We start from the raw sequence: 12,085 nt of genomic DNA on the forward strand, positions 1-12,085 counted from the left end.
TAAGAGGCAGAGTTTACCGTTGTAGATCTGCCTCTAGGCGCTTCAATCTGCTCCGATCACCGCCTCTCCCCGCCCCTCTCAGTCTTCCTTCACTGAGAGGGGCGGGAGGAGGCGGAGATCCGAGCGCAGATTGACACGCTTGAGGCAGAGCTACAACCGAAAGCCCTGCCTCCCGGGCAGCAAAATCCATGACCAAGAAAGTCGTGGATTTTTGCCCTGGGGATTTGGGGGACAAAGAGGACTCATTCAGCCGCGGGATAGCGGCGTTTCAGCTACTACCATAATGCTCAAGAGGATTTGTAAGTAAAAAGGGAGAGTTTGTAAGGCTTCAGAGTCTCTTTAAGTCAGCTGAAATAGAATTATTAGGAAAAAAAATGTGGTCATCAAACACATATGCCAGTGTAGAGTAGGGTTCTGGTGGGTAACTTTTAAATGGCCAGACAGTATACTTTGAATGTACTTTGAGTGTACTTTGCACATGTGATTCTGGGCTTTTACTGAGATATAAGATTTAGGGCTCGTTTCCACTAGAGCGAATCTGCATGCGTTTCCTGCATGCAGATTCGCTCAAACAATATTAGTGGATGGCGCCGTTTCCACTTGTCAGGAATTCTGTGCGGCTCGCTCTGCAGAAAAAATCTGCACAGCAGAGCCGTCAGAATTCGCACGCCGCACACCCGCACGTGAATCGTCGGTCATGTAACTAAATAGGAAAACCGCAAGCACTTGAGTCTTGCGGTTTTCCCGGCGTTTCCACGCGCGATTTCGTTAAAAAACCCATGTCAATGCTTGCCGGCATTGACATGGTTAAAATCGCGTTGATAAAATCGCGAATGATTCCGAATGAAAATCCGCATGAAAACGTCAACGAATCCGCAACCGTATGCAGATTCGTTGACGCGTTTTCCGCGAGCAAATCGCATCGCACAAGTGGAAACGTACCCTCAAAGTGGACACAAATTAAAAATACAAGATTTCAGAAATAAAATCTATTTTCTAAATTATAATAATAAATAGCAGCCTTTTTTCAGATGCATGATGACAAATATAAAATATTTTACATTTATTGGAGGAACCCCTCCCTTCCTTTCATATTGCCGGGTCAGAATCAGGCAGACTGGTGGTGTCCGGCAAAGGAGGAATTGCTAATGGCTGCCCCCAGTATAATCCTAGCTATGAAAAAAGAAGGGTGAAAAGCATGCTCTGAAATGATCATAGGTTTGAAGGAGTGTTTATTTATCTTTGTATGTGTCAGAGTGGTGCAACTAAATATTTTTAATTAAAAAAAAAGTTTGGTTCGGGTCCGCTTTAAGGTATTGCGGTTCTGTGGATACTTACACAGATAAGCACACAGGCCGGACCAAGGAAACTCCATATAATACTCCTATGAAGCCAGCAGCTGGAGGGGAACATACCAATGTACAAATAATGTCAGGGATTCTTTAGGTAATGAACAGACACTGTTAGTGATTATTTAGGAAATGGTGAATTAACCTACATTTTATATGAAATTGCTATAAACAAAGATTAGTACAGCATAAGCTTTTTTCGTAATTCAATCATATTGCAAATCTTTTTTTTTTTCTTTCATTTCCTTCTACAGCCAGCAAAGACTTTACAAAGCTGAGAGTGTGATGAGTTTGCACTTTTTTGCTTTGCCTTAAATGCATATTTGTGCCCACACTCACCCTTTAGCATGCATAGCTTAAAAAGTATCAACCTATTGAAAGACTGGCAGCACATAACAAAAGTTTTTTTTGATGTGGCAAGATAGTGCATCAATGCCAATCTCACAAGTGAGCAGGCATGCACAATACTTACATGCACAAAAAAAGCAGAGAGTTGGGTTCATGCTTGCAGATGTGGCATCAGTTTAACAGGACTAAGAGAAAACGCATTGGATTTAAACCCAGCCACAAGGTTTACGGGATATAGCAAAGCAAATCAGATAACAAGGGGCACACAGCACACCCATAAATTTGGTAGGCACCATGGGCCACATTGTAATTATCAGCTATGGAAGTGCCAGGGAGTGTAATAACCATGCCTGGTGCCTGATGTTGTTGGCAGGATCACAGTCGCTGTGCTTGCTCACAATTGCTGCACCTCATAGACACAGCCGCAGCAACCTGTTTTTCCGCAGTGGCTGCTCCACCTATAGGCTCACAGCCTCTGCAACTCTGCAGCGGTTTCCTGGAGTAACTGATTTTGCTTGATAAACTATGTTATTTGAGTGCCGGAGGACAATATCGGCACTTTCTTGCACCCATTGCAGATCCAGGTTCATCTCTTAATGGAGGAACTTAAAGGATACCTTAGTGCTAAAAAAAATGCCAAAACTGACGCCTACTGTGTGTGGGGAGTAGTGCAGAGTCTTACCGCCCCTCCCTTGCCCCGGCATCAGTCTCCCGTTTCCTGAAAAGCAGCCCATTGTAAAGTCCTAGTCAAGGGGGTCAGTGTCCTCTGATCTGGACAACTGGCAATCCCGCAGGAAGACGTATCTGGCACACATGCGCACTAGACTTGAGGTTGGCGGGGAATGCAGTCACAAGGCCCCCAAGCGGACATACTGTGCATGCACAGCATAGTACATCCAGATTAGTGGGTACTGGCCCCGCTGCCCAGGACTTTATAAGGGCTGCTTTTCAGGAAACCGGAGACTGACGCGGGGCAAGGGAGGTGCAGTAAAACTCAGCATTACTCCCCACACACACAGTAGGCATCACTTTTGGCAATTTTTTTAGCGCTAAGGTATCCTTTAGCCAAGGTTTGATCTTCATCCCAATCAGTAGCTGATACCTCCTTTCCCTTAAGAAATCTTTACCTTTTCTTGAGTAGATCATGGGGGGGGGGGGGCTGTATGGCTGATATTGAGGTGAAAGCCCTCCCACAATGTGATGTCATGACCTTGGTCCTAATAGTTTGCTGACTGTGAACCTCATTGCATCGCTTTTTCCAACCGGCAAGCAGTATTTCCCTCTGTGCATAGAACTCTAAGTAACAAACATTCCATACAGATCACCTGGCAGAACTAAAGATGCCAGCATCAGTGATACATCTCAGAATGTAAATCAGGAAGAGGAAAGATTTTACAGTAAGCATGTTGGAACTTTCTTCATACTCAGTGTTCTGTACATACAGATAGGCACCCAGTATAACAAGTTAGAACTCTTTACTTAACCTCCCTGGCGGTCTATTAAAACCGTACTTTTTTTTTTAAATCCATGTAGCTAGCCTAGCGCTAGCTACATGATAGCCGCTGTGCAGCGGCATCCCCACACCCCTTCTGAACGCCTCCGGCGACCAAAGCAAACAGGAAATCCCGTTCAGAATGGGATTTCCTGTTTGGCTTCCCCGTCGCCATGGCGACGATCGGGATAACGTCATCCACGTCATGGTGTCTGCGGGAGTCCCGATCCACCCCTTAGCGCAGCCTGGCGGTGATTGGCCAGGCTGCGCAAAGGGTTTTGGGGGGGGGGGCCCTCTAACGCGGCAGGTAGTGGTAAATCAGCGGGGAGCAGCGGCAATCGGCTTGTACACACAGCTAGCGAAGTGCTAGTTGGGTGTAACAAAGCAAACCGCGTCAAAATCGGCCCACCAGGGGCTGAGAAATCCTCCGTGGCGTGTTAGCCCGAGCTCAGCTCGGGCTTACCGCTGAGGAGGTTAAGGAAAACATGCAAACATGTATCATACACAACCATCAGGAAGTTCAGCTTGCTTAGAACAGGGAGAATACAGAGTGAAATACAGGAAATGACAATCTCATTAAGATTACCATCATGTTCTACACACATTGACATCTTATGGCTGTTTTACTATACTGCCGTTTAAGGTAATAATTCTGTTGCTACTTCCAATAGGGCAACGATTAAATAATCTATAAGTAAATTTTTTTCAAAATAAGCAATTTATTCAAGGTAATTCACTGTTCGTTCACTATATACTTACCATCTGAAAAGCAAAAGTTAACACTGAGGCTGGTTTCACAGTGGGACGTTACAGGCGCACGTTAGAGCAGCTTGTAACACATCCCAATGCACAGCAATGAAAAATCAATGGGCTGTTCACAGTGCCCACGTTGCGTTACGTTGTAACGCAGCACGTCTACATAACGTACCTGCATGCAGTACTTTACACGCGGCTAAGCCGCGTTAGACGGTTTGCACATGCTCAGTAGGGGTTGTTTTTTTCATTTTATGGGCGGAGAGGAGGTAGCGTCCTGCTCCAACACCACCAGGGGTTGCGTTAGAGGCACGTTATGCGACCATAACGTCCCCTAAAACGCAACGTCCCACTGTGAAACCAACCTGATACTAATAAAAGAGAGTCAAACTAGTTCTGGATTTTAAAATGGCTGCGGCCCTTTATTAGGGTTTAATCAGGTTTAATTAAGATATCAAATTATAACCAAACATACCCAACCGATCAACTAACTCCAAAACTGTAACCATCAATTTTTTAATATGACTCGGCCAGCTAGCCGTGAGCCAAACAAAAACACATCAGGTTTCCACCCACTACCCGGTGGGTGTCCCATCCCACATAAAGGTGCCAGCGATAAAAATAATTAAAGGAGAGGGTGGGCAGGGAAAGAACACAGCAGGGTGCTCTCACACTTCTCAGGTCTTCTCACAGAGTGGTCCGATCAAGTGACCTTCAGCATATAAGTATCAACTTGACCCTGGCCCCAGGTCAATCTCTTCACCAATCATGACCAGCCTTAGGTCATAGCATCAGTCAGGCTCCTTCTCACCTAGCAGGTGCAAGGCAGAAGTGGAAAAACTTCTAGACCTGTGGAGAAAGCAGATAACACCATCCACCAGCAACCAACTCTCCTCATACATTACCCTTTGCATTACTCAAATAGGCCTCACCGTGAGGTGCTGCTGTTATTCCACAGTAGCACATATCCATTCTGTTATTTTCACTACAGTTCCTGTTTTAAAAAGATAGAAAAGAACAGGGGTGTAGCCATAGGGGGTGCAGAGGTTGCAACCGCATCGGGACCCTTGGGCCAGAGGGGCCCCGAGGGGCCTTACCTCAACTGCAGTATTATCTCTCTATTGGTCCTGTGGTCATAGTAATCACTTCTATAGATACTTTGAATAGCGGTAACCATTAACAAACTGTTCCCCATCCCCTTCTTGCACCTATGACACTGTAGTTGCCATTGGCAGGTTTTGGTGCGCCGTATCAATTGTTATGTATAGAGTGCTTGGGGGGCCCCATTGTAAAACTTGCATCGGGGCCCCATTGTAAAACTTGCATCGGGGCCCACAGCTGCTTAGCTTCGCCACCTGAAAAGAAGGAGGTGCTAAAAGGCTGTGGTGAAATCCTGATTGATAAAAGTGTCTGATTTGGGCCCTGTCTTTCAGCTACAGTGCTTCATGCATTTAATTAATGTATAGTGTAAAAGCTGACAAACAATCCAAAACCCATATGCAATTAACTTTTCCTCCAGAGTTATCTCCTAGGAGATAATTTTAATCTTCTTTTTAAAATATCTTTTTAGCATTTTACATTTGGAAAAAGTACCCTAAAGATAGTGAATAAGTACTAGTAAAAGTATTTTCTTGCTTGCTGGTAGTTGAAAAGTTATTTTGTGACAAGGGCCCCTAAGTAATTAACTTTTCCGCATGAGTTTTCTCCTAGGAGATAATTTTTCATCTTCTATTTAGAATAACTTTTCAGCACTTTACAATTGAAAAAGTAGGTTAAAAAGTACTATCAAAATTTATTTTCTTTTCTTTTTGCTGGTGGCTTAAAGGACCACTATTGCAATAAAATGTAAAATTTAAAATACACGCAAACACATACAACTAAGAAGTGCATTTCTTCCAGAGTTAAATGAGACATACATTACTTTTCTCCTATGTTGCTGTCACTTGCACGAGGTAGTAGAGATCTGATAGAAGCGAGGTTTTGGACTAGTCTGTCTCTTTATCAGGGATTCTCAGGATGGCCTGTGTTCTTTATAAAGATGCTCCCTGAAAAGGATGTATACAAAGATGCTGCACACTTTTTTGGGCAGTTGGACTGAGCAACTGCCATCAGGGGCGCCTCTAGGCATAGGCAGGACAGGCCATTGCCTGGAGTGCCATTGGTCCTGGGGGCGCCATGTTGCTGGATTAAGCCATGCCCCTTGTATGAAGCCACGCCCCCTGCCTAAGCCCCACCTCCTCGGGTGTTCTATTACTTGTTTCTGCTGCCTCTGCTTAGCGTAAGTTGCTGGCAGCTGCCACTGTGTCCCTCTGTGCCTTGTACATCCTTCCCCCCCCCCCTTTGTGCCTCCTTCTGTCCCTTTTGTGCCTCCTTCTACCTCCTTGAGCCTCCTTCAGTCCCTTGTGCCATGTCTGACCCCCTGTTTGTCCTTCTGTCTCTTTTTATGCCTCCTGTCTCCCTTTTTGCCTCCATGTGCCTCTTTCAGTCCCCCTGTGCCACCTGTGCCTCCTTCTGTCCACCTGTGCCTCCTTCTGTCCCCCTGTGCCTCCTTATGTCCCCTTGTGCCTTTCTTTGTTCCCTTGTGCTATCTCTATGCCCCCTGTTCCTCCTTCATTCCCACTCTGCCTCCTTCTGTACTCATGTGCCTCCTTCTGTCACCATGTGCCTCTTCAGTCCCCATGTGCCACCTCTGTCCCCTGCGTCTTCCTCTGTCCCCCTGTGCCTCCTTCTGTGCCCCTTTGTGCCTTCTTCTGTCTCCCTGTGGCTCTGTCTGTCCCCCTCTGCCTCCTGTCTCCCTGTGCCTCCTTACATCCCCCTCTGCCTTCTTCTGTCACCCTTTTGTAGCTCCTTCTGTCCCCCTTTGTGCATCCTTCTGTTCCCCTTTGTACATGCTTCTGTTTTCCTTTGTGCCTCCTACTGTTTCCCTGTGCCTCCTTCTGCCCCTTGTGCTTTTTTCTGTCCCCCATCGTGCCTTCTCCTTTCCCCTGTGTGCCTCCTTTAGTCCCCCTGTGTCTCCTTTCCTCCTGTGCCTCAATCTGTCCCCCTTTGTGCCTCAATCTGTCCCCCATTGTGCCTCCTTCTTTCCCCCTGTGTGCCTCCTTCAGTCCCCCTGTGCCTCCTTCTGGTCCTCATGTCATTTGTTGTGCCTCCTTCTGGCCCTCATGCCTTCTTCTGTCCCCTTGTACCGCCCACTGCCCCTTTGTGTACCTCCTTCCGTCCTCCTGTGCCTCCTTCTGTCCTCCTTTGTGTCTCATTCTGTCCCCCATTGTGCCTCCTTTTGTTGCCCATTGTGCCTCCTTTTGTCCCCTGTGTGCCTCCTTCTGTTCCCTTGTGCCTCCTTCTGTCCTTTTTTGTGACTTCTTCTGACCCTCATGCCGCCTCCTGTCCCCCTGTGCCTCCCTATGTCGCTCTGTGTGCCTTATTCAGTCCCCCTGTGCCTCCTTCTGTCCCCCTTTTTGCCTCATGAAAGTGGAGCCCTGCCTATGTGTATTTTCTGGTGAAACGCTGCCGCATTTACGTGTATTTTTCTGTTGAAACGCTGCTGCAATAAGTGTCATTTCTGATGAAACGCTGCCTCATTATGATTGTTTTTCTGGTGAAACATTGCCGCATTACAATTATATTCTGGTGAAACGCTGCTGCAATACGATTATTTTCTGGTGAAACACTTCCGCAGTACGTGTATTTTCTGATGAAACACTGCCGCATTACGATTATTTTCATGGGGGAGGGGGGGTTGGGGGAGACGCCACAGGTTTTCTTGCCTGGAGTGACAAAATGACTAGAGGCGCCCCTGACTGCCATTCACTAAGTGTTTTTGAAAATGACGAAAACCCGAAATAAAAGGGCTACTCCAAAACCTGTCAGTTCTGTCAGATTTCTACTAACTACTGTAAGTGACAGCAACATAGGAGAAAAGTAATGTATGGCTCATTTTATTCTGGAAGAAATATGCTTGGTATTTGTATGTGTATTTAAAATGTTATGATTTTTGCAATAGTGGTCCTTTAAAAGGCATTTTATTTACATCAACTAGGATAAAACTCAAGAGAAAAACTAATTACATATGGGCCCTAATCTCAAAAGAGTGATAAAAGTTCAATGGATAATGTTTACTCTACACAGGAGCTGAATAAACTAAAACAGTGCTGTCCATCTCCATGGAGACCACAAGGGCTTAGATCCTCACACATTTTTGGCCCAGTTGAAATGAAGTGATGGGACTGAATCAGGAGATGGGACTGATAGGACTGAATCACCAAGCGTCACATGATTATCATGTGACGCTTGGTGTAATGGAGCGCACACGCAGCCCAGAGTAGACGCAGGGGACAGCGTGCTTCTGAGCCGATCGCTATGCGCCGGCCAGAAGTGAAGAGAAGAAGATTATATACAGGTCAAGGGTCAAGCAAGTCGCTGGGACACCGGCATGAATAGTTCAGGACGGAGGTCACAATGGCCTCAATTCACTAAGATCATGCTAGAGATAAAAAGGCAAGAGAAAACTTACCTCCACACGTGAGAGAGTTATCTTACCTCTTCATTCCTTAAGTTACCTCTCCTGTAGTTAATTTACCTCCTCTGTAGTTAATTTACCTCCTCTGTAATTAATTTACCTCCTCTGTAGTTATTTTCACATGCAGCTAATTAACAGCCTGTCTTTAACTCTGGAGTTATTTTAAGGATTGGAGAGTTAATTTAAAGACAGAAGAGTTAACTTTAGGCTTGCCTGAGGTAAAATGTTTCCTGAATACTACATGCCTTATCACCATGGTAACAACTCTAGAAGAGTTATTAAAGACAGGAGATAAGTTTAGTGAATTGAGGCCAATATGTGCTTTTAACCCCACACACACTGGAGTTTTCTGTTTTTTTCAGCTGTGGTATCCTTTAAGTCGAAACAATGTGCTATCTCTGTCCCCTGTACCTCCTCTCTGCCCCCCTGTGCCTCCAGTGCCCCCCTCTGTGTCACCTCTGCCCTCTGTGCTTGCTTATACAAGCTTATTGAAATAGGAAGAGCTGAGATTTGAACCTAGGTCTCCTACGTCAGAGGCAGAGCCCTTAACCATTACACTATCCAGCCACTACTATATGGCTTTATAATAACTGTGACTCCACCCAGACTAATAATTTGATAATCTGTGGCAATGTACTATTAACTTCTAGGTTTTATTTACTGAAAACAAATCACTGTGAACAAAACAGGCCTTTGTGAATGTCTACAATGTTCTATAAACCTTTTATATCTCAGTAATACAGGATAGAAAGGTAGAACTTACTATGTTTTTGTTGAATATCCTTGTGGATGGATAGCTGCTGAGATGCCCACAATCACTGCTGGGATCCCAAACCCCAGAAGACACATGGCTGGGAATTTTGAGCGTCGAGAGGTCATATAGTTGACCGAGTGCAAGTTCTGGATCATCATGAAGAGGAGGACACTCTCAATAGACATCCAGCAGAAAGCACACAGGAACATATACTGTAGACTACCGGCAGTGATGGAGCACATGACCTGTGGAGTTACATAAGAAACACATTTGATAGACTTGCTTTATTTATCTGATTTGTATTTGCAAATCTTATGTTAGGCCAAAACTGATGGGTTTTTTTTAGATGGTGGTTATAGTTCCCCTAAGCTTAACAGAATACCCTAAAAGCTTGGGGTGACCTAAAACCACTAGGATATACCCTGTGTGAATTCCAGCAGTGAGGTATTCCTCAACTGGAAACATTTTGATTCAAAAAGATTGATTGCTTTTTTTAATACAAATGTTTCCAGTTCAACTGGTGTCTATGTCTTCTGGAGAGGTAAGCAATTACCTCTCTTTCGTATTTGTATTTATATTTTAACACTCGTATTAACCACTTCCGGATTTCCTGATTTCAGCCTGATCTGTGCTGTGGGGGCTCTTCAGCCCGCAGCACAGATCAGATATCAGGCAGGGCGATCAGACTTCCCACCTTTTTTCCCCACTAGGGGGATGTCCTTTCGGGGTGGGGGGGGGGGGGTCTGATCGCCGCCGCGCTGCTGTGCCTAGCGGGGGGGCTCCTCGAAGCCCCCCTCCGCAGCGCTATTCCTCCCTCTGCCTCCCTCCCGGCAATCCTTCCTGCGCCGCCTCAGATAGGCTTCAGCCTATCAGATGCCGGCGATCCCCGGCCAATCAGAGGCCGGGGATCGCCGATTTCCTCTATGGCGCTGCTGCGCAGCAGCGCCATATGTATGTAAACAGTGATTACATTTACCCTGCGAGCCGCGATCGGAGGCTCGCAGGGTGTTCACGGAGACACCCTCCGTGAACTGTGATGGAACGTTTCCATGGAAACCGCTTCAGGATTCAGGGGCGTACTTATGCATACGCAGAATCCTGAAGTGGTTAAGCGCCTCCATCCTACCCATTAACAGTAGGGATGAAATTTACAGAATCGCAGAGGCAGGGCTTCATTAGTGACACAAACATTAACCTCATAATTCCATGCACAACCTCTGACCTAAAGTCTGACCTGAAGGCGGTTGCCCATTGGCATTTGTGAACCAGCGTGTCCAATTTAAATACAGTATAGTCACCATAGCAAACTCCATCCCTATTGGCCTCCTAAGATAAAGTCAATGATCATGGTCAGTGGTCATGCTGGACATTAAGAGATGGAAGTTCACTTGCTGCAGCAAATTCAATTTCTATAATCAGTGCCTGTACATTTAAATGTTGCCAAGCCTGGAACATCTCCTCCCCTCCCGCCCAATGCATGTACAGAAAAAAGAAAGATGAATTAGTCAGTTACCTTATTCTGGGTCTGTCGAAGCCCCACCAGAATGAAAATCTGACCGAGGAAAAGGCATCCACACAGAGCTGTCAAGATGGGAGTGTGAGTGTTCCTCAGAGAGCGACACAAGGTAAACGTGAGTAGAGACAGGCACAGGCAGAAAAGAGAAACACTCAGACCAATGTGGGAGATAATTGTAAGACCGTAATGATCCTGTAATGAGAAAGACGTCGGAATCATAGTGTAAGGCAACAAGATGCAGAGTTTCTGTTTAGAAATCAATCAATGTTTATATTTCTACATCTCTCTTCCAAGACAGAAAATTAATGATTGTGCAGTAAGTGCTACCTGATATTGCATAAATTAATAAGTTTTCAGAGGCAATTATCTATAACGCAGGTGTCAAACACTAGGCCCGTGGGCTGAACGTGGCCCTCCTAGCCATTTTATTTGGCCCTCAAGTGCTTTAAATGTGCATCATTGTAAGCAGTAAAAGAAAGACAGCACACTGCCTGCCACTCCATAGGAGCACACCGGTGACAGTGTTTCTGACTGAAGGATTGTTAGCCGGGGTGAAGCAATAACTCACGGGAAATTAGCATGGGGCCCGATTTGGAGATCCAAACTGTTCAACCCCCCACCCCCATGTGGCTGGTAAAACACAAACCTTCCCCACTATCTCCACATAGCAGAGTAGCGCAGCAGAGCAGTTCGATATTTACCTGCTCCAGTGAGGCATCGGGTCCTTTCTGTTCATCCTGGAAGTGACACCTCAATCACATGACATGCCTTAGGAGTCGGAGATATGCAGCATATTGCGTGAGGCTGTCAGGAAGACCAGAGGAGACCCAAAGCAGCACTGGAGCAGGTACATATTAAACTTCTTTACTGTGCTAACCTGCAGAAGGGGGAGAAGCAGGCCCCTCATGGTCACTATAGTACTTACACCACTGAGCTTGAGACTATTCAATAAATGTTGAATCCTGATAAAAAATTTGAACAGCGACTTACACTATGTTTTAGATTTTGGCCCCTTACATATATTCATATTGAGTTTGACACCACTGATCTGCAGCAATTTTTTTATTCTTATTTTTATTATTTGTAGTAGTAGTAGCAGTAGTAGTAGCTTTGAGTCCGCCAGGAGAAAAGCACGATATAAATGTTATTTGTCTTGTCTTGTCTTATTATATCTGCTTTAGAAAAGTAACAAGATAAAAATGACTGACGGTTGTAAACAACATATGATTGATTACTTATTAACATCCCCAAGTACTTCCGATGCCAAGCGCATCCATACTGCACACACACGACTTCAACCCGTGATGGTGCAAGAATGACATGACCTAGCGAGGATCGAGACGTCTCTATGTCATCC

The 12,085-nt window shown here is 45.5% G+C and overlaps 1 protein-coding gene across 1 annotated transcript in view; it reads right to left on the minus strand.

Moving 5' to 3' along the window:
* Window positions 1-12,085, minus strand: part of LOC137562808 (adhesion G protein-coupled receptor E1-like) — a 103,355-nt gene that overhangs the window by 9,068 nt on the left and 82,202 nt on the right. The window contains exons 11-13 of the mRNA XM_068274516.1: window positions 10,726-10,920; window positions 9,222-9,457; window positions 1,339-1,399 (exon numbers count right to left, since the gene is read on the minus strand). Of these exons, the coding sequence (XP_068130617.1) occupies window positions 1,339-1,399; window positions 9,222-9,457; window positions 10,726-10,920 (492 nt within the window). The remainder of the gene's footprint in view (window positions 1-1,338; window positions 1,400-9,221; window positions 9,458-10,725; window positions 10,921-12,085) is intronic.

This window comes from Hyperolius riggenbachi, chromosome 3, assembly GCF_040937935.1.
Source record: "Hyperolius riggenbachi isolate aHypRig1 chromosome 3, aHypRig1.pri, whole genome shotgun sequence".
Taxonomy (NCBI): domain Eukaryota; kingdom Metazoa; phylum Chordata; class Amphibia; order Anura; family Hyperoliidae; genus Hyperolius; species Hyperolius riggenbachi.